Source organism: Lactuca virosa, chromosome 8, assembly GCF_052849685.1.
Source record: "Lactuca virosa cultivar CGN04683 chromosome 8, Lactuca_virosa_CGN04683_v6, whole genome shotgun sequence".
Taxonomy (NCBI): Eukaryota; Viridiplantae; Streptophyta; class Magnoliopsida; order Asterales; family Asteraceae; genus Lactuca; species Lactuca virosa.
The window spans coordinates 85,425,863-85,453,699 of record NC_136433.1 but is presented as its reverse complement, the minus strand read 5'-3'; the positions used below and the strand labels follow the sequence as shown (position 1 = coordinate 85,453,699).

Genomic DNA, 27,837 nt, shown 5'->3' with positions numbered 1-27,837 from the left:
TTAACAGAGTTAGATATAGGCTCTACCTGATGTAGAGTCAAACTTATTGACTTTAACATCCTTAGGTAAATTTGGCAGCTTTGCAATCAACGCCCCTTCCTTTGGCAAATTAAACATATGGACCCTTTGGTAATGGGACTATCTCAGACTTAGCCTTTCTCTTTACCATTTGGTCAACCGGGTTGACTATGGTCAATCCCTTTCCATTGGGAAGAGAATGCTTTTTCTGGATTTCCAGTGTCACCATTGTCACTGTCCATAAAGTTTTTGGGAAGTTGATCTTCTAATCAAATTTGCTTTACTATCGTTCCAAATCATTGTTGATTCAGCAGCACCAAGCAAATAGATATGATCATTAAGGTTCATGTCATAGTCTGTTTCATAGTAGTCCCAAAGGAACTCACTATGTGACTTAGAAAGTGATTGAACATCCAACTTTCTCAAGACTTTGACACCCAACTCTCCCGGCTTGTCAATATGTGACTTCATCTCTAAGATGTGATCACACATAGACCTTGCTTGCCATTAGGGCTTGAGTGACCTTGAACTTGTGGGTTAGGGAGAATAATTGGAGGAGGTGGAGGAAGAGAAGTATGACTTCCATGAGCCAAACTCGGGAAGTCATATTCATTAGGAAAGCTTGGTTTGGGAAGATCATTGTTGTCTAAACCAGACATCAACAATAGGAGAAATTCACGTAAAGTTGATTTAAGTCCTTAATATAACACCCAATATGATATATTAAGGCTAGGACCCAATTTCCACCAAGATAAAATATTTGAATGATATATAAAGGTGTTTTTATTTACACTAAAAGAGCTTTGGGGCCATATAGGATTAGTATTATTCTTGTGCTTCACTTTGCATGTTTTGACTTCCAAAATAACTAGGTCATTCTTTCCGAATGACTAAGTTATTCAAACCATCCATAGTCGATAATACGTTGGAAATAGGTATTAAGGAAAGACTGTCATGAATCTGGTTTGTAGATGTCCAAGGTATTGGACATAGCAAGAGTTGCTACAACATTCATGAGTGCTCATAAGTTTTGAGTATTGGATTCAACCCACGCTCATTTGAATCACTTCATGGATTTTATCACGGGTGAATCATGAGACGATAATATCTTATATTCTTCAAACCTAGAGATATGAGTTGTTGGCTATGAGTTGGTTATACATTGATTGCACGAAAACGCATTGGTAACTCGATGTTATAAAACGTGCCTTTGTGTATGATTCAACAAGTAGTTAGTACAAGAATATGAGTCAAAGTTTATCCATTCCTTTTACCCTTAAAGGGATAAAAGCGATATATGTGGGCCCCTCGATGATTTAGTGATGACACCCCAAAGTGCTTGGCCAAGCCTGGACTGATTTGATTTGTTCAATTAGTCAATCGTCATAAATCAGAAATCGGGAAACAACAAATGGACAGAGAGAATGATTATAATCTATGTCTCAGTCCATATGATATCTAGAATGGAGGAATATATGATCACTTATCTAATGGACGCGTCATTGATTTGTTCAGAGTTCGACAGCGGCTTTTAAGAGCTACGATTGCTAGTCGGGTTATGAAGCCATACTTGCAATAATAGTTATTAGACTTATCCAAGTGGGAGACTGTTGGATTAGTGTCTAAGTCCATAACTATAATTGGTACATACTTGACCTGACCCGGCATGGTCCATTTGGGTTGCATGTCATCAGAACAATTTGGATAGACCTTTTGTGAGAAGAGGATATTTGTGACATATTAATATATTATAAGTTCTAATATATTAATATGAAATCATATTATTTAATTAGTATTGATCAAGAATTAATTTGGAATTAATTTAGTGATCAAAAGATACTAATTAAATATATGGGGATTGATTGTGTAAATCATTCATTCTTATATATGTGGGCTTATGATCCATGATTCCTTATGTTGGGTCTAACCCATGTGGTGACCCATGGATACTCCATGGAGGTTAAAACCCATGGAGCACACTATATAAAGACTCCATTGGTTGGTGAAATTGGTACTAAGGGCATACACAAGAGGGCAAGCCGATTTCTAGAGTGAAGTATCTCTTCTCATGGTTATTCCAAGTTGTTTTGATGTTGTGTGAACCATTTGAGGTGTCACACTTGGGGCACTAGGCTCTTGATCTCCATGGAATCAAGCTACAACAAAGAGGTATGTAATTCTACTAGTTTTTATATTACATGTTGTTCATATTATGCTAGTTAGGATAATACCTTGGAAAATTGATATTTGCATGTATAATAGAGAAAACATAGATCCAAGGTATTTAGGGTTGCATGTACACCATAAGAGTGTTAGAATTCTCAAAACCCAACAGGGTGACCCCCTGGGAAGTTTTCGCGTCGGGAGCCCAAAGCGGACAATGTTGTGATACGTTCGAGAGGGGGATGTTACAGTACGAAACAATAAAATAACAAGGAAAGGACAATAGATGTGCACGCTTGTACCCCGAATATTAGACAATGGACCGGTTAAGACTATAAAATCTCCTAACAACGAGCATCCTATAAATATCCCAGAGACATGATAGCTGGCATAGAGTATTGTAAGGAAAAGAAGAGACATCATACATAGCATTAACGCAACACTAAGAATCGTAATCTAATTTTGGCATCGGAGAGCTATGTCAGGGTCCGACCCTCGGTATGGTTGTCTGACCTGAACTTGTTTCTCTTGTGCAGAGTGGATTCTCGGACGCTTATTGGACTAAGACCTTTAAGTGAGAGAGCTAACCATGTGTCTGGAGTTCGCCATAACAACATTGGCATCATCCGTATTATGAGGGTACCATAATGAGAAACAAAGGGAATACCGGAGAAGCATATCGAAATTTTAACACAACGGGTTGGGCAACATGTAAAATAATAAAGCAAAGGAAATAAACCACCCATTACGTGCAGAAGAAAAAGACATTGAGCGTTTACACGATATGTTTAATGGCGAAAGAGAACATGTTACTCACCACCAAGAAGATGGGCTGATACTTATATATAGGAAAATATATAATATATGCATTCATAGGATATATTGCGATAATCGGAGTTCGAATTAAATTATGTACAACCATTGCTTCACACAGTTACCAGAGCAAACAAGAAAAAAGATGAAACAACCGGCAGGGCATTAACAAGCTTTGTGGAACATTTTGTGTGACCGAAAGGAATACTATCCGTTCCATGAATATCAACACATCGGTTAACACAAGCCAAAACATGCAGACAATAGCGTTCTCGATCTTTCAATCATCTTCGTCATGCAATATCATATTCGGGAGAAGCGTAATGAGAATGTTCGAAGAAATCGTGTCAAGGATCAACAGCGCAGCCCAGTTCCAAACGACAAACGGATATTGAACGATCCACAACAAACCACCAACGGGACCCGCGGCAATGGTAGTAGAGAAGGAAGCAAGTATGATGATGTCGGAAGAAACGCAAGCAAATAACAGATTGTAAGAATTTATAATCAATTGCATATATGCAAATCAAGTAGTCCGGATCAGAGTACAGTTACCATACAATTTAAGAGACAGACTGATGACACTCTTTAAAGAAAATGGTGACGTAATCGTATGCGAGCAGCAAACATGTCACAACTAGCATTTTAGAGCTAGGAAATTTTGTCCATGTGCAAACAACTTCTTGTATAATCTTGTAACCCTACTTTTGATATAATCCAAATTTCATCAATATACAAGTTTGTTCATTCAAAGATTGACAATTCCAGTCGAAAATTTCTCGTGAAAACTCTAAACCTAATTCAATACGCTGCATTCACTTAACTTTGGGTTTTAACTCCCATTTCCCGGTTTCAAGCCACTTAATGGACTAAAACCTCCTTACTGGGCCCTAATGGGCCAATAACCTCTGAGATTGGTTATTTTGAGCCAAACAACCACAATTAGGCCCTAGTTGGGCCAAAATTCATTAAGCAATAATATTTTGGGCCATAAGACCCTTAGTGGGCCTTATTGGGCCGTGAATACATTTCTTAGGGAATAGTGGGCCCAATACTCCATTTAGCATTATTGTAGGGCTAAGACACTCTTAATGGGTCTTATTGGGCGAATACCCTCCATAGATCAATTAATGGGCCGAGACCTATATATTTTGGGCCTTTAACAACGAAAACCCTATTGGGCCTAGGGGTTCTCGGTCACAACCCAAACCCAAGCCCAAAAATATTATTTCTTTCCTCCCTCTCTTATTCTCGGCCATATATATATATATATATATATATATATATATATATATATATATATATATATATATATATATATATATATATATATATATATATATATATATATATATATATATATATATATATATATATATATATATATAAAGGAAAAATGGGGCATTGTCTCTATTGTGACACCTCACTAATGCATGGTGGTAACCCATGCAAATTACCCACCATACTTCTAGGATTAATGTGCTAAACCTCCATGTAATAACTACATTTAATCTCTCCCTTCTCCCCTCTAAATTCGGCCGAGACCCCCATCTCCCTCATCTCTCACTTCAAATTCATTCAAACTCTCTCATATCTCCCTCTCAAGCTCAAGGAAATTCCCTCATCCCCTTGCAAATTTCGTGAGTTTGGTGTGTGTTTTCAAGAGCTTTTCATCAAGTTTCATCCTCCTGGTAAGTTGTTATCATACACAAAGTATTACTCTCCATTTTATGCTAATATTATCCCTCATAAACATTTTATTTCGTGTTCATGCACCTAGAACTTTCTAAGTTCGAAAGCTCTTCCCTAAGGAGCATTCAATGCTGAAAACTTCCTTCTTCTTTCTCTTCAAAACCGATCGAACTCAAGGTGAGCTTCATACCCCCTTGTTTTCGAGTTTTACAATCTTTTGGGGGAGAATACAAGCTAGATTTGTTGTTAATCTTAGTATTATGCATGCATGTGTATATTTTTCATGTATGTTGTGTGAATATATGTTAAACACTCATAAATACGAAATATCTTCCAAGTTTTGGTGATATTAGTAAGCAATATACTTGAAGTAACTTATTATGATGTTTTGAAATATTAAACATGTTAAAAGTTACTAGAAAACTAAAGAAAGTATACAAAAGGATCACACTTGACAATAAAGATGAACAAAATGGGCTTTTAAGTGTCACTTACGGTTTTATTGGGCTTAAATTGACAACTCACGGTTTATTGGGCCAAAGATGTCATTATTCATAAAAATGGGCATTATGGGACAACTCACGGTTATTGGGCCAAAAGTGACATTTTTCATAAATATGGACTCCTATTGAATATTCACGGTTTTATGGGCCAAAAGTGTCAATTTTCATAAAAATGAGTCTTATTTGACAACTCACGGTTTATTGGGCCAAAAATGACATTTTTAACAAAAATGGGCCATTATTTTCATTTTCGGCTATATTGGGCCTACAATGTCATTTTTAACATAAATGGGCCATGATTGTCATTTTCGGTTATATTGGGCCAAAAATGTCATATTTAACATAATTGGGACTTTATTGTCATTATCGGTTTTTATTGGGTCAAAAGAATTATTCTTGATCAAAGTGGGCATTTTATGTCATTTTTGGAAATTGTGGGCTTAAACGGTTATTTTGATGCAAATGGACCATTTACGATATTCCTGATTTAAATTGGGCTTATTGTGCCAATTTAATTTAAATTGGGACTTTTGTGACCAACCTTATGTTAATTGGGTCGTTAGTGAAAAGTCTAATACACTCGAAGTTTTCACGATACTTTGGGATGACGACAAGTTTTCCACGATAACATCAAATATTTTGACACTTTCAATAAAAACAATTATATTATTTTTATCGCCAATGGTTGTAGTCAAAATACACACTCGAAACATTATTTATAGCGTTAAATAATTGGATACTCTATTCGCGTAAATTTAGTTAAGGGTCTTGTGAGATACTCCTTCACTCGTACCTACCTAGTGTACATAGTAAGTCATGTAGTTATTACCAGAGTCTCCTGGAGGGAGAGCGAGTATTTGTGTATAGATCTGTACGGGGTTGAAACCCCACACCTGAGCTGTTCGCTACAGCTAGACAGGCCAGTCTAGGGTGACAACTGTCTTACCGTAACCGACGCCTGAAGAACGTCACGACAGGCATATCAGTCATATCAATTATGGTTATAGCGAGTCACATAGAGAATAACAACACAATAAATTTACAGAATACACATACTATACTCATGATACGAAGTGCGAACTATACAGTTACTATTTATGTTTAAACCTTCACCACTCGGGTCTTAAGGTTAAGACCACTCTTTTTCATTATACAAAAAATATAGGATTTTCTGGGAAACTCTCTTTATACATTATCAAACAAAAACACACATGCTTTAATACAAGATTGAAATAAAACTCACAAACTATTTTTACAGAAAATATAGGATTTTATGGTGTTTACCAACTACTACAAGGCTTTTCATACAAACTTGCTTATGAACTCACCAACATTTTATATGTTGACATTTTTCAAAATAACTTGTATTCTCAGGAACTCGTTAAAACAGGTTGGTCGATAAGGAATGAAGACTTTTGCTGTATTTTTGTTTCTCACCATAATTGATGTTTTGGATGTATTGTTTTAAAGAAATACAATGATGTAAAACTATGATGGTTGGTATATTTTATGTATGGTGATGATGTTGTCTTTGATTCATTTATATACATTGTGATGATATTACAAGATGAAGTCACCCGCTCCCGGACGTTTCCGCCGTCTGGTTCGGGAGTGTGATAGATTGGTATCAGAGCAATGTTTATAGTGAACTAACATATCTAATCATACAAGATATGCAACTATAAATACATTGGGACTAAAATACTTTGAACAAAATAAATTACATACCTATTTGTGCATATTAGAATACTATCAAGAGAAGAAAAATATAAAAGTTTATGGAGGAATTGAACATCGTGGTTAAATTCGGGCAAGTATATAATCGTATTGGGGGTGAATATAGTCGGATCAACTATATTTATTCAAAATACGACCAACATGTGCTTGGGAGTGATCATGGTTGTCAATAAATCTGAAACTTACCAACATTGTATCCAAAAGTTTAAAGGAACCAAACCTAAATAACTAAAATACTATAGGAGTATTTTAGGATATCATATAACTGTCGCACGTACACTTTCTACACTCTTCTCACACGTTCATTCTCGCGCAGACACCATGGCTGAGTTTCAGCAAGGCGACCTCTACTACCAGGCCCTAGTGGTCCACGGGTGGATTGATGAAGAACCAAGAGTGGTTCAATGGGGAGACCAAGGGATAGGACCCGAAGAATATCAAGAAACGGACTAGGAGGATGAGAGATCTGATGAGGAGACAGATGAGGAATAGGGCAATGGAGAAATTCCTAGCGAACCCCATCCTTCGGAAGTAATATTGGATCAGCACATAGCACATGAGGACTCCACTGACCGACTATGCTCCTTAGAGGAGGAGGTAGCCACTCTCAGGCAACAACTCTTTGCAGCCGAAGCTAGGGCAGTTCGAGCTGAGCAAAGGGAAGCTGAGATCACTCGGGAGATGAGTGAAATGGATGAACTTCCGGTGCGTCATTTCGGCATCTGAGTACCACCACCTCTATTGATAGGGCTCTCTTTTCATTTACTATTGTATGTAGGACCGACTTTATGATGAAGTGACTACACTACTCATAGAGTCGTTATGCTGGTAGATTTCATTTTCTCTATGTACTGTACGCCTTTTTAAAGGCCAAATTTTCACGTAACATGTACCAAACCTTTATCAGTAATGAAATAAGTGTGTGTTTTATATGTCATGTTGTTATCTTCTATTAGTTCTATTTTTATTATTTCTTGATACCTTATGATTTCACTTATAAGCACAAATCGAATCGTCGAAACAACTATTAAGTGCTCATCATCCTTCTGTTCCATGACAGAAGATGCCTCGAAGGTACGTTCATAGAAACAACAACACGCAGCCGCCACCACCGCCTCCACCGGAGGTAAACTCTGCTGCTTTCTAGGCAGCAGTCTCGGCTGCAGTCACTGCATCATTGTCTCACATTCAAAATGGAAACAATCGTGGAAGAAACGGTCAGGGAATAGGAAGCTTCAACCAGGGAATGAATCAAGGGCCTACGAAAGTATGCACCTACAAAGATTTCTCTAATGCAAAACCCCAAACATTCAATGGAACCGGTGGGGTAATAACTTTTAAGGGCTGGATTGAGAAGATCGAGTTGGTCTTTGAAATATGCGAATGCCCTGAAGAGAGCAAGGTAAAATTTGCAGCCTGCACATTTGTCGATCAAGCACTTTCATGGTGGAATGGCCACGTTGAGGCATTAACACTTCTGGTTGCAAATGCCATGCCATGGGAAGAACTCAAGGCAATGTTGTCGGCTGAATATTGTCCCCGTGGGGAAATACAGAAGCTGGAACAAGAGTTATGGAATCTCACAGTGCAAAACTATGATATTGAAGCTTATATCGCTAAGTTCAGCGAGCTAGCACTTTTACGTCCGGGGATGATAACCTCAGAGGGAAAGAAAATCGAACGTTTCATTTGGGGGTTAACTCCTCCAATTCAGGGGAACGTAATTGCAGCAAACCCTGAAACTCTCGAGAGTGCAAAGCGTCTAGCTCAGAAGCTTTATGATCATCAAAACAAGAAGGGTGGCAAAGTTACAGAGACTGAAGCCAAGAAGGAAGGAGACAACAAGAAAAACTGGGAAAATAAACGAAAGGGATGACAGAATCGGGGAAATTCTAAGAAGCAGCAAACTGTGGCAGTGCACGATGCTACTACTCAAGTCGCACCAGCTCCAACCGCTCTAGCCTCAACCACACCAACTCCTACGAAGCCTTACGCTGGTACTTTGCCCAAGTGTGGTAAATGAAACTATCACCACAACGATGCTTGCCGATACATGCAATGTACCAACTGCAACCGCAAAGGATACACTGTCCGGTACTGCAGGTCTCAACCTCAACAAAATCAGCAGCCCAACAACAACAATGTCGGGGCCAGTCAGACCTGCTATGGATGTGGAGAGACTGGTCAATTTAAACGCAACTGTCCAAAAGCCAACACTCAGGGTGCAGGAGGATCAGGCAGGGTCCTAACTTTGGGACAGGGGGAGGCGGTGCAAGACCCGACTGTTGTCACTGGTACGTTTCCCCTCAACAACACTTATGCATGCATTTTGTTCGATAGTGGGGCTGAGCGAAGTTTTGTGAGTCATAAATTCAAACACCTACTAAATCAACAATCCCAGAAGCTAAGCGAATCCTTCACGGTGGAGATGGCAAATGGGAAAACTGAAACAACCAAAGACATTTTCATAGGGTGCACTGTAACTCTAAATAACCACTCTTTTCAAATCAATTGGATGCATGTAAATATTAGAAGTTTTGATGTGATCATCAGCATGGATCGGTTAAGCCCCCACCATGCCGATATTATGTGCCACGAGAAGGACGTTCGCCTTCACCTACCCACCAACGAAACACTAATCATTTACGGCGATAAACTTGGTGCGAATCTTTGTCTTATCTTGTGCATCAAGGCACAAAAGTGCATGCATAAAAAGAATCATGCCTTTCTCGCCCACGTAGTGGACAATCAGAAAGAGGAAACGAAGATCAATGATATCCTGGAAGTGCGCAACTTTCCGGATGTATTTCCAGAAGATCTCCCAGGAATACCCCCCGAGCGACAGGTCGAGTCTCGAATTGATCTGATACTTGGAGCCACACCAATTGCCAAGTCACCCTACAGGTTTGCTCCTGCCGAAATGCAGGAGTTATCCAGTCAATTAAGCGAACCTCTGGACAAAGAATTCATAAGGCCGAGTTTCTCACCCTGGGGAGCTCCAGTCTTGTTTGTCAAAAAGAAGGACGAATCTTTCAGAATGTGTATCGACTATCGGGAATTAAACAAGCTCACTATTAAGAATCGATACCTACTCCCTCGGATTGATGATCTATTCGACCAGCTTCAAGGAGCCAGTTATTTTTCCAAAATAGATCTAAGGTCCGGTTATCATCAGCTGCGAGTCCGGGAAGAAGATATCCCCAAAACTGCTTTCCGAACTCAATACGGCCACTATGAATTCGTGGTTATGCCCTTCGGTCTAACGAATGCCCCCACAACATTTATGGACCTCATGAACCGACTTTGCCGTCCATTCCTCGACAATTTTGTAATCGTTTTCATCGATGACATACTTATTTACTCTAAGAGTAAGGAAGAGGATAGCCAGCATCTACGACAGATTTTGGAAACTCTAAGGGCAGAAAAATTATACGCGAAACTCTCCAAATGTGAATTATGGATTCGCAGGGTGAACTTATTGGGACATGTAGTTAGTGAAGAAGGGATACATGTAGATCCTTCTAAGATCAAGGCTATTGAGGACTGGGCAACCCTGAAAACGCCAATGGAGATCAGATATTTCTTGGGCCTTGCTGGTTATTATAGAAGGTTCATTCAGAATTTCTCCAAGATATCCAGGCCCATCACCACTCTAACCCAGAAAGGTGTACCCTTCAACTGGAATGACAAACAAGAAGCTGTTTTTCAAACCCTGAAACGACCCCTCTGAAGTGCTCCGGTGCTGTCTGTGCTAGAGGGAACAAATGATTTCGTAGTGTATTGCGACGCTTCAAATCAAGGGTTAGGCTGCGTACTCATGCAACGCGGAAAGGTGATAGCTTATGCATCCAAACAATTGAGGCACTACCTTTACGGTACAAAGTTCACAATCTTCACGGACCACAAAAGCCTCCAACACATTCTAAATCAAAATGAATTAAACATGAGGCAGTGAAGATGGGTCGAGCTGCTAAACGACTACGAATGTGAGATCAAGTATCATCCCGACAAGGCTAACGTGGTGGCCGACGCCTTAAGCAGGAAGGAATACTCGGGTCGTCGACAAAAAACACTGACAATGACCATCCATTCCCACTTGTATTCACAGATCAAAGAGGCTCAGGTGGAAGCCTTGAAACCGAAGAACGCCGCGAGTGAACTGCGTGGGATGGAAAAGAATCTTGAGATCAAAGAATACAGAGGTTACTATTTCATGAATCGAATCTGGATCCCAAAATTTGGAGGGTTCAGAGATGTAGTTATGAATGAAGCTCATAAGACATGATATTCCGTCCATCCAGGATCGGATAAGATGTACCTAGATATCAAACAACATTATTGGTGGCCGAACATGAAATCGGAAATTGCTACCTATGTGGGCAAGTGCCTAACTTGTGAAAAGGTTAAGGTAGAATATAAGAAGCCTTCAGGATTATTACAACAACCAATGATACCCGAGTGGAAATGGGAAAGAATAACAATAGATTTTATAACCAAGTTGCCTAGATCGGCGGACGGACTAGATTCTATCTGGGTGATTGTTGATCGGTTAACAAAATCTGCCTATTTCCTACCAATAAAGGAGACATATAAGATGGAGAGATTAACACAGATCTACATAAGGGAAGTGGTGAGATTACACGGAGTACCGATATCTATTATCTCTGACCGAGATAGTAGATTTACCTCACGATTTTGGCAGTCACCCAAGAAAGCAATGGGAACCCAACTCGATATGAGTACTGCCTACCATCTCCAAACTGACGGTCAAAGTGAGCGAACCATTCAAACACTGGAAGATATGCTCCGAGCTTGTGTGATAGATTTTGGCAAGGCATGGGATACCCACTTGCCCCTAATCGAATTTTCATACAACAACAACTACCACACGAGCATAAACGTCGCTCCCTTTGAGGCCTTGTACGACCGTAAATGCAGATCACCTCTTTGCTGGGCTAAGGTGGGAGAGACTCAGCTGGCAAGAGGGCAAACGCTGAACAACACTTTCACCGGACCCGAGATCATTCGGGAAACAGCTGAGAAGATCGTCCAAATCAGGGCACGACCCCAAGCGTCTAGGGATAGACAGAAGAGCTACGCGGACAAAAGACGAAAGCCACTGGAGTTCCAAGTAGGTGATCGCGTGCTACTAAAAGTCTCTCCATGGAAGGGGATGATACGGTTTGGGAAGCGGGGAAAACTAAATCCACGATACATCGGACCATTCGAGATTCTTGCCAGAATCGGCCCGGTGGCCTACAAGCTGCAGCTACCCCCGGAGCTTAACAACGTACACCCAGTATTCCACGTGTCAAATCTGAAAAAGTGCCTATCAGATGAAACCCTCGTTGTTCCCCTGGATGAGATCGAGGTGAACGAGAATCTCCTGTTCGTTAATGAGCCGGTTGAAATCATGGACAGAGAGGTAAAGCGTACAAAACAAAGCCGCATTCTGATTGTGAAGGTTCGATTTAGTGCTAAGCGCAGAACGGAATTCACATGGGAACGCGAGGATCGAATGATACAAAAGTACCCTCACATTTTCCCTACATCCTAAGAATAGCTTTGAAAAAAATTTCGGGACGAAATTCCCTCTAATGGGGGGATGATGTCACAACTAGCATTTTAGGGCTAGGAAATTATGTCCATGTGCAAAAAACTTCTTGTATAATCTTGTAACCCTACTTTTGATATAAGCCAAATTTCATCAATATACAAGTTTGTTCATTCAAAGATTGACAATTCAAGTCGAAAATTTCTCGTGAAAGCTCTAAACCTAATTCAATACGTTGCATTCACTCGACTCTAGGTTCTAACTCCCATTTCCCGGTTTCAAGCCACTTAATGGACTAAAACCTCCTTACTGGGCCCTAATGGGCCAATAACCTCTCAGATTGGCTCTTTTGAGCCAAACAACCACAATTGGGCCCTAGTTGGGCCGAAATTCATTAAACAATAATATTTTGGGCCATAAGACCCTTAGTGGGCCTTATTGGGCCGTTAATACCTTTCTTAGGGTATAGTGGGCCCAATACTCCATTTAGCATTATTTTTGGGCTAAGACACTCTTAATGGGCCTTATTGGGCCAATACCCTCCATAGATCATTTAATGGGCCGAGACATATATATTTTGGGCCTTTAACACCGAAAACCCTATTGGGCCTAGGGATTCTCGGTCACAACCCAAAACCAAGCCCAAAAATATTATTTCTTTCCTCCCTCTCTTATTCTCGGCCATATATATATATATATATATATATATATATATATATATATATATATATATATATATATATATATATATATATATATATATATAAGGAAAAATAGGGCATTGTCTCTATTGTGACACCTCACTAATGCATGGTGGTAACCCATGCAAATTACCCACCATACTTCTAGGATTAATGTGCTAAACCTCCATGTAATAACCTCATTTAATCTCTCCCTTCTCCCTTCCAAATCCGGCCGAGACCCCCATCTCCCTCATCTCTCACTTCAAATTCATTCAAACTCTCTCATATCTCCCTCTCTAGCTCAAAGAAATTCCCTCATTCCCCTTGCAATTTTTGTGAGTTTGGTGTGTGTTTTCAAGAGGTTTTCATCAAGTTTCATCCTCTTGGTAAGTTGTTATCATACACAAAGTATTACTCTCCATTTTATGCTAAGATTATCCCTCATAAACATTTTATTTTCGTGTTCATGCACCTAGAACTTTCTAAGTTTGTAAGCTCTTCCCTAAGGAGCATTCAAGGCCGAAAACTTCCTTCTTCTTTCTCTTCAAACCGATCAAACTCAAGGTCAACTTCATACCCCCTTGTTTTCGAGTTTTACTATCTTTTAGGGGAGAATACAAGGTAGTTTTGTGGTTAATCTTCGTATTATGCATGCATGTGTATATTTTTCATGTATGTTGTGTGAATATATGTTAAACACTCATAAATACGAAATATCTTCCAAGTTGTGGTGATATTAGTAAGCAATCTACTTGAAGTAACTTATTATGATGTTTTGAAAAGATTAAACATGTTAAAAGTTACTAGAAAACTAAAGAAAGTATATAAAAAGATCACACTTGACAATAAAGATGAACAAAATGGGCTTTTAAATGTCACTTACAGTTTTATTGGGCTTAAATTGACAACTCACGGTTTATTGCGCCAAAAATGTAATTTTTCATAAAACTGGGCCTTATGTGACAACTCACGGTTATTGGGCCAAAAGTGACATTTTTCATAAAAATGGACTCCTATTAAATATTCACGGTTTTATGTGCCAAAAGTGTCAATTTTCATAAAAATGGGCCTTATTTGACAACTCACGGTTTATTAGGCCAAAAAGGACATTTTTAACATAAATGGGCCATTATTGTCATTTTCGGCTATATTGGGCCAAAAATGTCATTTTTAACAAAAATGGGCCATTATTGTCATTTTCGGTTATATTGGGCCAAAAATGTCATATTTAACATAATTGGGCCTTTATTGTCATTATTTGGTTTTTATTGGGTCAAAAGAGTCATTCTTGATCAAAGTGGGCCTTTTACGTCATTTTTGGATATTTTGGGCTAAAATTGTTATTTTGATGCAAATGGACCATTTACGATATTCCTTATTTAAATGAGGGCTTATTGTGGCAATTTCATTTAAATTGGGCCTTTTTGTGACCAACCTTATGTTAATCGGGCCGTTAGTAAAAATTCTAATACACTCGAAATTTTCACGATACTTTGGGATGACAACAAGTTTTCCACGATAACATCCAATATTTTGACACTTTCGATAAAAACAATTATATTATTTTTTATCGCCAATGGTTGTAGTCAAAATACACACTTGAAACATTATTTATAGCGTTAATTAATTGGATACTCTATTCGCGTAAATTTAGTTAAGGCTCTTGTGAGACACTCCTTCACTCGTACCTACCTAGTGTACATAGTAAGTCATGTAGTTATTACCAGAGTCTCCTGGAGGGAGAGCGAGAATTTGTGTATAGATCTGTACGGGGTTGACACCCCACACCTGAGCTGCTCGCTACAGCTAGACAGGCCAGTCTAAGATGACAAATGTCTTATCGTAACCGACGCCTGGAGAACGTCACGACAGGCATATCAGTCATATCAAGTATGGTTATAGCGACTCACATAGAGAATAACAACACAATAAATTTACGGATTACACATACTATACTCATGATACAAAGTACGAACTATACAGTTACTATTTATGTTTAACTTTCACCACTCGGGTCTTAGGGTTAAGACCACTCTTTTTCATTATACAGAAGATATAGGATTTTCTGGGAAACTCTCTTTATACATTATCAAACAAAAACACACATGCTTTAATACAAGATTGAAACAAAACTCACAAACTATTTTTACAGAAAATATAGGATTTTCTGGTGTTTACAAACTACTACAAGACTTTTCATACAAACTTGCTTATGAACTAACCAACATTTTATATGTTGACGTTTTTCAAAATAACTTGTATTCTCAGAAACTCGTTAATACAGGTTGGTCGATAAGGAATGAAGACTTTTGTTGTATTTTTGTTTCTTACCATACTTGATGTTTTGGATGTATTGTTATAAACAAATACAATGATGTAAAACTATGATGGTTGGTATATTTTATTTATGGTGATGATGTTGTCTTTGATTCATTTATATACACTGTGATGATATTACAAGATGAAGTCACCCACCCCCAAAAGTTTTCGTCGTCTGGTTAGGGGGTGTGACAAAACATGACCAGTGTGCCCAGACAGTTGGTCGAGCACAAACTAAAAAAAGATCATGAAGCAAGCCAATCCGACAGAAAAAGAGGGGGCAATCGAAAGGCAGGAATAAAGCAATAAATGACAAAGTCGATAAATTGGTAAAAGCAGGCATAGTACGGGAGTCACTTTTCCCATCTTGGGTAGCGAACCCGGTCTTAGTAAAATGAAAAGATAAAATCCTTACAAGGACATTAATGGAAGAGTTTGCTGGATGCCTACAAAGGATACCACCAAATACACATGCACGATGGGATGAAGAAAAACGTCTTTCCATGTGGATAGAGGAACATTTTGCTACATATAAATGTTATTTGGACTAACGAATGCATGGGAAACATACCAGAGGCTAGCATGTAAAGTTTATGAGCCACAAGTCGGTAGAAACAATGAAGTCTATGTGGATTGACATGGTCGTCAAACGAAAAAACGACAACTATTTACTGCAAGACATAGTGGAAACCTTCACCGACTTAAGAGCTGCAAATATGAAATTGAACCCCAAAAAGTGTATCTTTGGGACGGAAGTAGGAAAGTTCTTAGAACATGTCATCACAAAGGATGGAATAAAAGCGAACCATAAGGAGATAGAAGTATTACTAGAAATGCGATCACCAAAGACAATAAAAGAGGTGCAAACATTAAACAGTAAATTGGCAGCAATGGGACGTTTCCTGGCTAAATCTGCAGAGAAAACATACCCTTTCTACAAAATTCTAAGAAGAGTACTAGAAAAAAAATTCTATAGACAGATGAAGCTGAGAGCGCATTCCACAAACTCGAAACGGCGTTCGCCGAGCTACATACTCTAACATCGTCGATCTCGGGTGAGGTTTTAACCATGTACTTGGCGGCATCAAGAATGACAGCCAGCACAATATTGGTGGAAAACAGAGAAGAAAACCAAGTACCCACATATTTTGTAAGCCGCATACTACAAGGAGCAGAGATGGGATATTCAAATATGGAAAAACTAGCATTATACTTAGTTAACACGACAAGACGACTAAGAAGGTATTTCTTGGCACATACCATCAAAGTCCTAACAAATATTCCGATACGTCAAGTGCTCTTGAATTGGGAGAACACAAAATCATTTCCGAACCACAAAACAGCATAAAAGCACAGGAACTGGTAGACTTCATCAGTGAAATATCATGAAAAAGGGAAGTGTCGTCAATACACGGATCATATGAAAACATCGAAAGCACAGATGCCACGCAAGAAAATCAATGGAAATTCTTTCAGATGGGTCCTCCTATACAAAAGGAGTGGGAACATGATTATTTTTAAAGAGTCCAACTAGAGTAGAGGTAACCTACATGTTTAGATTCGATTTTCAGGCATCAAACAATGAATCAGAATATGAAGCAGTCATTATCGGATTACAACTGGTTATCAAAATGGGGTATGAACACATACACGCCTCTATAGACTTGATGGTAGTCGCTAACCAAACAAATGGCTTATATAAATTATGGGGAAAAATCTAGCACGCTACGCAGACAAAGTAAAAGTGTTGACAAAACACTTCAAAGGCTTTAGGCTAAAGAATGTGCCAGGGTCCTAAAACAAACGTGCGGACGCGGTAAGTAAGATAACATCATCAACTTTTCCCCATTTAGCCAAGAAAGTGTTAGTAGAAATATTACAAGCAAAAGTAATAGAAGCAAATCCAGTAATGTTAATAACAATAGACATATATGACAAGAGGAAACCAGTAATTGAATACCAAACAGAGGGCAAGCTACCTCAGAACAACAAGGAGGTTAGGAAACTGAGGATCAAGGCACCATATTTTGTAGTGGATAAGGGAATATTGTACAAAAAGGGTATTTAATACCTCGTTTACTTTATGTAAGTGGAAAGGAGGTGGAATACCTCATAAGAGGGATGAACGAAGGAGTGGCCAGAGCACATGAAAGGGCGCGTACAATAATATCCAAGATATTGAGGATAGGGTGTTACTGGCCGACCATGTACCAAGACACATAATGTGTAATCTACAGTGTTGAAAAGTGCCAGAAACATGCACCAATCCCAAGAAAATCGGTGACACCAATGATTAGCATAAGTAGCCCTTGTCCTTTCATTAAGTGGAGAATAGACATAATCGGACCATTCCGAGAGGCACAGGGGAAGGTGAAATTCCTAGTAGTAGCAATAGACTACTTTAATAAATGGGTGAGACAACACCATTAGCTACAATAACAAGCCAAAACATTGTCAAAATATTTTGGAAACAAATCATTGTCGCTTTGGGGTACCACATACAATAATTCCAAAAAATGGAACGAAGTTTGAAAATAATCCTTTCCGGGAAAGGTGCGAAGAACTCAGAATCAATCAAAGATTTACTTCAGCAGCACACCCAGAGGTGAATGGACAAACTGAGGTCACCAATAGGAAAATTGTGCAAGGCTTGGCAACCAGACTAAACGAAGCCAAAGGACGATGTGCTGACAAATTACAAAGCGTGTTATGGGTATACCGAACAACAGGACAACCGATAATAAAAGAAACACCCTATAGTTTATTTTATGGGTCTGAAGTGGTACTACCACTAGAGTTGATTATCCTAAGAAACAGAACGGAAAATGTGGACATGGACAATAATGATGACAATCTATGAGCGAACCTAGATATTTCCATGGAATGAATAGAAGTAGCCTCAATACGACATGAACATTATAAGAAGCAAACAGAAAGCTATTACAACCAATGGGTCAAGGGCCGTTGTTTCAAGGTAGGCAAGAAGTTGTTAAGAAACAATGAGGCCAGTAGATAGGAGCCACAGGGAAAATTACGTCCAACATGGGAAATTCGATACATAATACATGAAGCAAACAGGGATAGATCATACGTCCTACAAACAATGGAAGAAGAAACAATACCAAGAACATGGCACATCAAAAACCTTAGGAAGTTCTATGTTTGAATATGCTAGGAAAAGTATACCGGATGGAACAAAAACGAGATGAGTCGAACAAGTTATCATTAGATCCTATATGTACCACGTGCAGGATAACGCAAACCACAAAAGGTCTAGTCGCTTTATTAGAAAAATAAACACAGCCTACCTGCTTAGCCAAAGAATACACTTATTCTTGAATACACGCTTGTATACATCCATGTATACATCGAGTATCATTAATCAGAAAAAAGCTACCCGCTTAACCTAAGAATACACTTATTCTTCAAAACATATAGCTTGGTGCGCCAACTACACCCATGTATATATAGAGTATCATTACTCCAACATAGGCTACCCCTCAGCCTAAGAATACACTTATTTTTCAAAACATATAGCTTGGTCCGCCGACTACACCCATGTATATATCGAGTATCATTACTCCAAAACAGGCTACCCGCTTAGCCTAAGAATACACTTATTCTTCTAAAAATGTAGCTCGGTCCCCAGACTACACCCATGTACACATCGAGTATCATTACTCTGACACTGACTACCCGCTTAGCCTAAGAGTATACTTATTTTTCAAAACATGTAGCTCGGTCCACCGACTACACCCTTTTACACATCGAGTATCATTACTCCGATACATGCTACCCGCTTAGTCTAAGATTATACTTATTCTTCAAAACATGTAGCTCGATCAGTCAACTACACATGTGTGTACATCAAGCATCATTACTCCAACACAAACTACATGCTTAGCCAAAGAACATACTTCTTGTTCATAAAACTTGTAGCTTGCTTAGCAGGTTACATCCACAAATATGATAAGTATCAATCCAACATCCGTCGGGCGCAAAAAATATATTTATGGTATGTATAATCCAATTGATTCACAACAAAGTTTACAATCATCTAAGTCCATCCACAAATTAACGATTTCCACAAGCAACAACTATCATCGACAACAGCCACGACATACAACGAAATTTCACACCAAAAATAACAATGTCCCAAAAAGATCAACCACATGACAGGAATCCGTTAGGCACACAAGCAAAACACAAAGTTCATGTATGCCTAAAAACCAACAAAAGAGAGCATAACCGATTCACACAACTAGCACAATCAAGATTTAATAATGAGTTGGGCACGTAGTAAGACGCTCTCCAGAAGACAAGTTTCATAATTAGCATGGATAAGAGTTTTCTAATTTTCTAGCAAAGCAACCTTGGTTGTAGCGTCTAGGTGACGAATCGACAGCTCGTCATACATCTCCCCGGTCTTCACCAACATCTCTTCACTTGCAAGCTTCATACCCTCGAAAACCCATAAATTTACCTCTGCAGCTAAAACCGATCTCGTAAGGTTAACAACCAGTCAAAGAACTTGAGATCCCGCCCAAGTACGGTAGAAATAATTTTTTCAGCATGGGCTATAAAATGGAATGGTTCGTCTAACTATTCCTCAAACAGTATGCAATAAGGGAAACGATCTACAGGAACCAGGAAAATGGCATTAGCGAAACAAAATACTATACTAAAGCCTAAAACATAGGTGGGAGCACATAAAACATAGGCAATGTGTTTACATACTAGCCAGTTTAAGGGCAACATGACCCATATATAAAGGAGAGGTGCAGCGAGGACCCACCTGGGAAATTTCACGTAAAAATTGCTCAAACTGATCAGGTGAAAGGAGCCGCTCCGATTAGGAGAAACAATTTTTGGGGGTACTACTCCTACCGGGCTGGAGGAATCAACATGTGAAGAACCAATCATTGGACAAGAAATCTACAGAAGTTGATTAATAGAAAACAAATTCAACCCAAACCCCAAAAGTGTAACGGGAGACTCGGGTATCAAAATCATCGGGTCTACATATCGTTCTGGAACTACACCATCTAATATAATGGACTCGTGTGAAATGTAACCAGCCAAATATGATTTCAGCTGAATGGAGCATCTACTCCATCTACAACAATAAATACAGAGAAAATACCAGAAGGTAGCACTTGTATCAGAAGATTACCCGAGACCAGGGAAAAAAGAAATTATACCAGATCTAGTAAAAAGGTTACACAAACCTGCATGACATACATATAACACTGGCAGTTGTCATTGAGCTTTCCAGAATGGGCTCATATGACACAAAGCAAGTACAACTTCAAGCGGAAATGATCTTTTGACACATAAATAAGAAAATAAAGGAACAAATGCACGTAGATCGGCGGTAAAAGTAGTGAAACAAGGTGACTTCTATCGGTATTTCATTAGCGACACAAAAAACTTCGAAAGTAACAATCTTTGACACTTGTTAGTATAGCTGAACAAGATGAACTTTATAGGAACAAATAACTTCCATAAAGAAACGATATGGGGGTAACCTTAACCCACAAATAAGAGTCCTAAGATAGAACCCAATCTTACGAGGCAGGACATCAAGAACAAATGAAGATGAAGATGGAACTTGGAAACCAAGTATAAGAGACAAGTGATATTCATGAGTGTATCGCCCCAGCATACATCAGTCCACTTCGGACGTATCTGTAGATATGTCATCACCGATAACAGTCGTAATGATGTGAAAATCAAAAGGAAGACACAACGCAAAGAAGTTTCTAAAAACAAATCAGGCTTATTCGCTAAATAAATAGAGGGACTGGTTAAAGCATTTATTAATGGCAATCTAGTCAAAGCAAGAGAAATGACGTGCGACAACGCAAGCATTTAATACGCCCCATGCGACAGACTACAAGTACCCAATGCAAATCTCCAAGCCTGAACGGAAAAAATATTTCGAAAATATTCTTTTACCCTTCAGACTGGGGGGCTTAATGGTGTACCATGCCGATAGTACGATGAAATCCATTACTAACCCGGTACTTACTAGATCAGCGTTATAGACACCATGACTTCCTACGAACGAATATATATTCGAATACAGCGTACACAAGTATCGGAACCATGTCCCAGGAAACATGCAAAAGAAATGGTACGAAATAATAAAATAAAAAGGAAAGGAAAAGAGATGTGTCTGCTTCTAGACCGAATAATAGATGAAGGACCGGTCAAGACTAAAAACTTTTCTAACAACGAGCAGCCTATAAATACCCCAAAAACATGGTATCCGAGGCAGAGTAAGGTAAGGAAAAAAAAGAGACATCATACATAGCATTAAGGAAACACTAAGAATCACACTCTAATTTAGGCATCAAAGAGCTATGATGGGGGTCCAACCCTCGGTATGGTTGTCTAACCTAGCACTTGTTTATCTTATGCAAAGCGAATTCCCGAACGCTTATTGGACTAAGACCATTAGTTACGCCACTAATGGCATTCAACACCATATTTAGTTCAATCAAATTAATTGCTAAAAGTTTAAGAATTATAATTATATATCACTATATTAGTATATTGTATATTTTTAACCATTTTTTGCTTTTAACCGTTAGATTCATACAAAGAAATGGAATAGATTGGATGCAAGTATGATTTTTGATGATTTGTAAATTCACACAAAGAAAATGAACATGTATCCTTAGTATATTATTTTTCCTTTTATTCGATCTTCATTTACTTGTTACATCTTTCTAAAGGTATGTCATATTGAATTAAGATTTGCCAATGAGAATGTATCCTAGTAAGAAATGTTATATTTTCATGCATGAGAACATACTCCAACATTCGAAGGTTTACAGAAGAGTGTCTGCTTCCCAATCAAGAGTATAAAAGAGAATCACGCACAGAAAGAGCCGCTAGATAATAGGGTGCGGGGAATGCGTATCATAATCATATTTAATCTCTTTAAAGGCCTATTCTTCGAACAACTCTTGATCGTTATGTATTAATCATAATGAATTTGATTTGCAATCGCAAAAAAGACAAAGATGAAATGGATGTGTGGTTGCAAATAAGACAACATGAAATGGATGTGCAACAAACACAACTAGAAGAAAAAATGACAGCCCAGTTTGAGACATGTAAACAACTCATGCAGTAATCCGTCAAATAGTTCTTAGCATTATGTTTTTGTTAAATATTTGTAATGTATTTGACTATTTTAATGTATTTGCCAATTTTTCTTATAATGATTTTTTACGGTTGATTATGAATGTAATTTTAGATCTAATGTATTGGGTTTTTCTTCATTTTGGGCGGAAAAAACCTGAATTTTATTACAAATGTTTTTTTAATAATAAAATCATTTTAGTGATGGATGGAGCTATAAGGCAATCCGTAATTCCTGTAGGTAGTACTTAGGAAATTGCAATCTATCACAACCAATTACTCACGAGTTATGTCTCTATGGAGCTGTTTCTGTAGGCAAGCCGTAGATAACCCGGTTTACCTACATGTTACTTACGGAATCTGCTATAGCTAAAAGGTTGTTTTCTAGCAGGGATATAATGTAAAACTATTAGTATTTCTAACAAAAAATAAATCTTACGGAGTAAAACTATCCATGGTGATGCAAACCACAAATGGGGCCAACCTCATCTAACTTATTTCTGTTAAACATATGTTTGATGATGACATTGTTGTTAGCTTGTTACATGTCAATAACATGACCAATCACACATGCGAAGATTCTGCTGAGGAAAGGATGCTCGACCGTTACTCGTCTTTCGAATGAATCTCTTAAAAGTAAATTATTATAAAGATATTTTCCTCTATTATAATATGACACATCTGACCTCACTTTATTAAAATTTAGTACTTAAAGGTGAGCGATTTCGGTATGCAAAAGAATTAGATGGGAGTAATTAATTAACAAATTGACAAATAGTTTAAATTGGCATAAGCTAATAAAAAAAGAGTTAATGAAACTACAGGGTCTTGGTTAAATATGATTTCTCATGTGGCTCCAACTCCAAGAAAGTCTATAAGTGGGGGTGAAATGTCAATATTAGCCTCAGAAAACTGCTGGCTTTGTAAAACTTGTGGTGGTGGTGTTACTGTCGTTACTGAATGAGTAGTACCAATGGCGGAATTATCTGCAACTGATGAGAAGGGGCTGCTGCTACTGTGGTAACCTTGATGATGATGGTAATATTGATGATTTATGCCAGCAGTCATCATCATTAATGGTAATGCATGTTCATTTTGATCATTGTGACGATCATCATCATGATGATATTGATGTTGATGATCGTAGAAATTAGTACTGCTGGTACTATTACCCATCATCCATGATGTGTTTGATGATGGTGATGATGATAACGTGTCCCAACATTTGTTCTTGCTGCTGAAGATGTGATCCATCATCATCATCATCATTTGATTGTTGTTCTTGCCACCTGAAAAATATGTCCATTTTGCATACGGAAATGGTAAGCTATATTTTTGACACAAAAAGGTAACCAAAGTGTCCTGCACAAACTTCTAATAACATGTATATCATGCATTAGAACTTGTACAATGATTTAGTCACTTCACCACGTTAAGGTACACACTAATGGTCCTTTCGGATATTGTCAAATTCTTTGACAACGTATTTTTTTTTGGAAATACATGATGTGAAAACTAAATGTATGGAACTGACCGGAGATAAAACCAAGGGGTGGCTGTTGATGGAACATCCCATTGTAAGTTGGAGGAGCATCGGTGGGGATTAAGATCTGCGGCGGCGGGGGTGGTGGTGGAGTGGCAGAAGGAGTGTCGGATCCTGAACCAGTTTGAGTGATGAACATTCTTCTCTTCCTATGAGCATTCGACTGTTCTCTATACTTTCTAGCCATGATTACATGCCAATGATTCTTGACGGCATTATCAGTTCTACCAGGGAAAAGCCTTGCAATCAATGCCCATTTGTTACCGTACATTCTGTGAGCAGTCATCAGCCTCTCTTCTTCTTCATCAGTGAAAGCTTTTCTGTTAATTCTTGGGTCTAATTGGTTAAACCATCTCAACCTGCAACTCTTCCCTAAAAAAACAAAAAACACAGATTTTGTCAAACAAGAAACACATATGAAAGCTAGGGTTAATTAAAACTTAAAAGGGTGTCTAAGGTACCTGATCTTCCTTCTAGTTTCTCAGCGATAAGGTTCCAGTTCTGAGGACCATAAAGAGCCACAAGCTCCTTGAGTTTAGCATCTTCAGCTGGTCTCCAATGGCCTCTTGCACAAGTCTTGGTTGGTTTGATCATTTTACCATTGTTGAAGGTGCAACCTGCACCACTACCAAGGTTAAGATCAAGTTCTTCTTGTTCTTCTTCGTCTTCATCGTCTTCTTGGTTGTGAGAGCTGGTAGTGGTGATCATAAGAGGGAAGTCTAGAGAAGAAGAAGAGGAGGAGGAGGAGGAACGGATAAGATGGGGATTAGGGTTTGAATTAGGGTTTTGATTGCTTAGAGAGAGAGAACGGAAAGAGTCTGAAAATATCATCCCCGTATTTGAAGAAGAAGAAGAAGAAGAGGTAATAGTTTCTTGGTTGTTGTTGTAGTTTGATATATAAAGGAGATGTCTTGATGTTTGTGTGTAGGATAGAGACGTGCGTGCGGATGCTGCTACAAAAACGTCATATATTCTGGTTAAAGAAATCTTGAAATTGGGAGAGGGTTTTGTGTGTAAAATTTGGAGCAGCTAGTAGAAACAGGAAAAGCATTCTTAACAGAAGTCTCAATCTTCTCTGCACACACTCGTGGGGTGGGGTGGGATGGGAAGAAGGTATTTCACTAATTAATTTTGACATTTTAGATGAATTATTTAAAACAAAATACAGTCTTGTTCTACTTCATAAAGCAAATAAATGAAAAAAAAATAGGTGTGATTATTTGATTATGTTCTACTTTCTCTAAAAAGTTGACAAGATGGTACTTTTATTACAGATTATCATGTTTTGTTGTGAATTGTTTTTTTTTTTTAAATAGATTCATGCAAATATACTCAGATACTATACAGTCTATACACAGAAACTCATATACAATATAAATTAATATAAAGAAAAGAATAATAATTTTTGGGAAAGTTTTAGTCTTGACGTTTTTGTCTACTGTTAGAAATAACTTGGCCACATTGACAAAAGATTCTTGTTTTGTTTTTTCTTTATTTTCTTTATTAGTTCTAATATAACATCCCTAAAGTATTAATTAAATTACATTTAGTCCCTTGGTTTCTATTTCGTTCAGTTTAATTGCATTCAAACGAATATTACTAAAAGCTTCTGTTTATGATTCAACCCGTATGTTTGCTACAGACATGTGCCTTAATTTCTCTTTCACAAAGACGGTTCAATCTTTATTACTTGGTCATTTCTATTCCTTACGACCTTGCAACCAAAGCCACCCAAGGATTCACCTCTCTAACAATACTAGAATATTCAGCATCGACAACCACCAAAAACTTGCCTAGTTGGTCATTAAAATAGGTACAAGTTATGATTGTCGGAGTAAGCCACCACCACGTTGATTTTAGCGAAGGATGACCCATCATAAATTAGTCAAAAAAATCAATAGAAAACATTTCTTATAATAACAATATACGTATGGTATTGTTTGTTGGTTGCAATTGCATCGATCATTGGAGTAACTATTTGTGATAGTTACACTTGTGCAATATTGAGATTGTGTCCTTATTGCGTCACCAATCTTGGTTTCCTTTTAATTTGTGGCTCGGCAATTTGCTGTTAGTTGTGTTAAAACTAGACTAACGTTTTGTTATTCATTCATTGCCACTTTTACATACTTGTGGCTCGGCAATTTTTATAATAACATTTCTTATAATAACAATATACGTATGGTGTTGTTTGTTGGTTGCAATTGCATCGATCATTGGAGTAACTATTTGTGATAGTTACACTTGTGCAATATTGAGATTGTGTCCTTATTGCGTCACCAATCTTTGTTTCCTTTTAATTTGTGGCTCGGCAATTTGCTGTTAGTTGTGTTAGAACTAGACTAACGTTTTGTTATTCATTAATTGCCACTTTTACATACTTGATAATTCATCCCAAATTAATACACATGAAAACCATAAATAGTTTGACATGTCACAAATGAGTTTTATACCATTATCACTTTTGGTTACTTAACCTTTATAGTGTGTTGTCATGACTATGTCATCATTATTGTTCTCTAAAGTAGACTTCATAAATTTTTACCATTATCACTTTTGGTTGCTTAACCTTTATAGTGTGTTGAGTTTTACAACTCCTCACAATGCGATGATCTCTTCAGTTGTTTATTTTTGTTCTTAAGAAAGGTGGCCCCAGAAAAGCTAGTGAACTCGCAAATAATATGCAGGACACATAAATCTTTTTTCTTATAAACTAGAAACTGGAACTCGTCCAAATAAGTCCGTGTACAGCAGATGGATGGAGGTTGTTATGGAGAAATAGTATTTTGACATGAAGGAAGCCGTATGTTGTTTTTCTTTCTCACAACCTTTGTATAATCTATCTTTTGAATATTTAATATATGGTAAACCAATTACCTAATTATATATTGTCAACCTTGAGATATTCTTGAAAACGTAATGTAACACTCATTTGTGACATAGTCGTGACAACTCTGTATTTTGAGTTAAAGAAAACATCGACTTACAGATAAGCTAACTCAACATTATTCAACACATATCTATCGTTTGGGGTTATAGAACTTTTATTTTATACTTCCTCTGCATAAGTTGTTTTCCTTATGAGTTCTTGATTACATCAAACCCTAACATGATCCTCCTCAAGGTTCATATCACATCCCTTCATCTTGCTCATCATGTAACTTAAATATTAGTTCCATTTAATAATATTTATTAATGTTGATTATATTGTTAACTTTCAATTCCATATGGTAATATATTAAAGTAAAAAGCCTGACTGGCTTATAAAGTTGTTTAAAATTCTTAGAGGAATTTGAAAGGAATAATAAAATATACCCTCCCATTAATTATAGTATAATTAAACAAAGATAAAATAACGCAACAACCCTACTATGTCTTGTGACTTTGCGCATTCACTCCGTAAAGTTATTTTCATGCATTTTAAGAAACAAAGTTGATGTCGACCAGCTTTTTTGGTCACTGTCATCTTATATACTAGGTTACATAGGTCATGTAAACACTTAAAGTTGACGTGACTTCATTCTCTATATGATTTGACATTTTTTAGCTAAAAATAATAATAATAATAAAAATAATAATAATAATAATAATAATAATAATAAAACCTCTCTCTCTCTCAATAATTAATCACAGAGGCATAGTTTCAATAACCCCGTTTTT

General features: G+C 37.7%; 2 protein-coding genes across 2 annotated transcripts; one reads left to right on the top strand and one right to left on the bottom strand.

Moving 5' to 3' along the window:
• The first annotated feature begins 8,172 nt into the window (after nucleotides 1-8,172).
• Nucleotides 8,173-8,802, top strand: LOC145130572 (uncharacterized). Its single transcript, XM_079065350.1, has one exon. It carries the CDS (start codon nucleotides 8,173-8,175, stop codon nucleotides 8,800-8,802), a length of 630 nt encoding a protein of 209 aa, XP_078921476.1.
• A 14,563-nt stretch (nucleotides 8,803-23,365) lies between these two features.
• On the bottom strand, nucleotides 23,366-25,248 carry LOC145128629 (uncharacterized). The gene is made up of 3 exons (XM_079063445.1): nucleotides 24,639-25,248; nucleotides 24,169-24,549; nucleotides 23,366-23,923 (listed from the first exon to the last, which is right to left on the bottom strand). Exons 1-3 carry the CDS (start codon nucleotides 25,006-25,008, stop codon nucleotides 23,481-23,483), a joined length of 1,194 nt encoding a protein of 397 aa, XP_078919571.1. The 5' UTR covers nucleotides 25,009-25,248; the 3' UTR covers nucleotides 23,366-23,480.
• Between the last annotated feature and the right edge of the window lie 2,589 nt (nucleotides 25,249-27,837).

Coding starts and splice junctions, on each gene's coding strand:
- LOC145130572 (XM_079065350.1), top strand. CDS start 8,173: ATGAATCAAGGGCCTACGAAAGTATGCACCTACAAAGATTTCTCTAAT.
- LOC145128629 (XM_079063445.1), bottom strand. CDS start 25,008: ATGATATTTTCAGACTCTTTCCGTTCTCTCTCTCTAAGCAATCAAAAC. Junction 24,550..24,638: donor GAAACTAGAAGGAAGATCAG/GTACCTTAGACA, acceptor TTGTTTTTTTAG/GGAAGAGTTGCAGGTTGAGA. Junction 23,924..24,168: donor ACCCCTTGGTTTTATCTCCG/GTCAGTTCCATA, acceptor CATATTTTTCAG/GTGGCAAGAACAACAATCAA.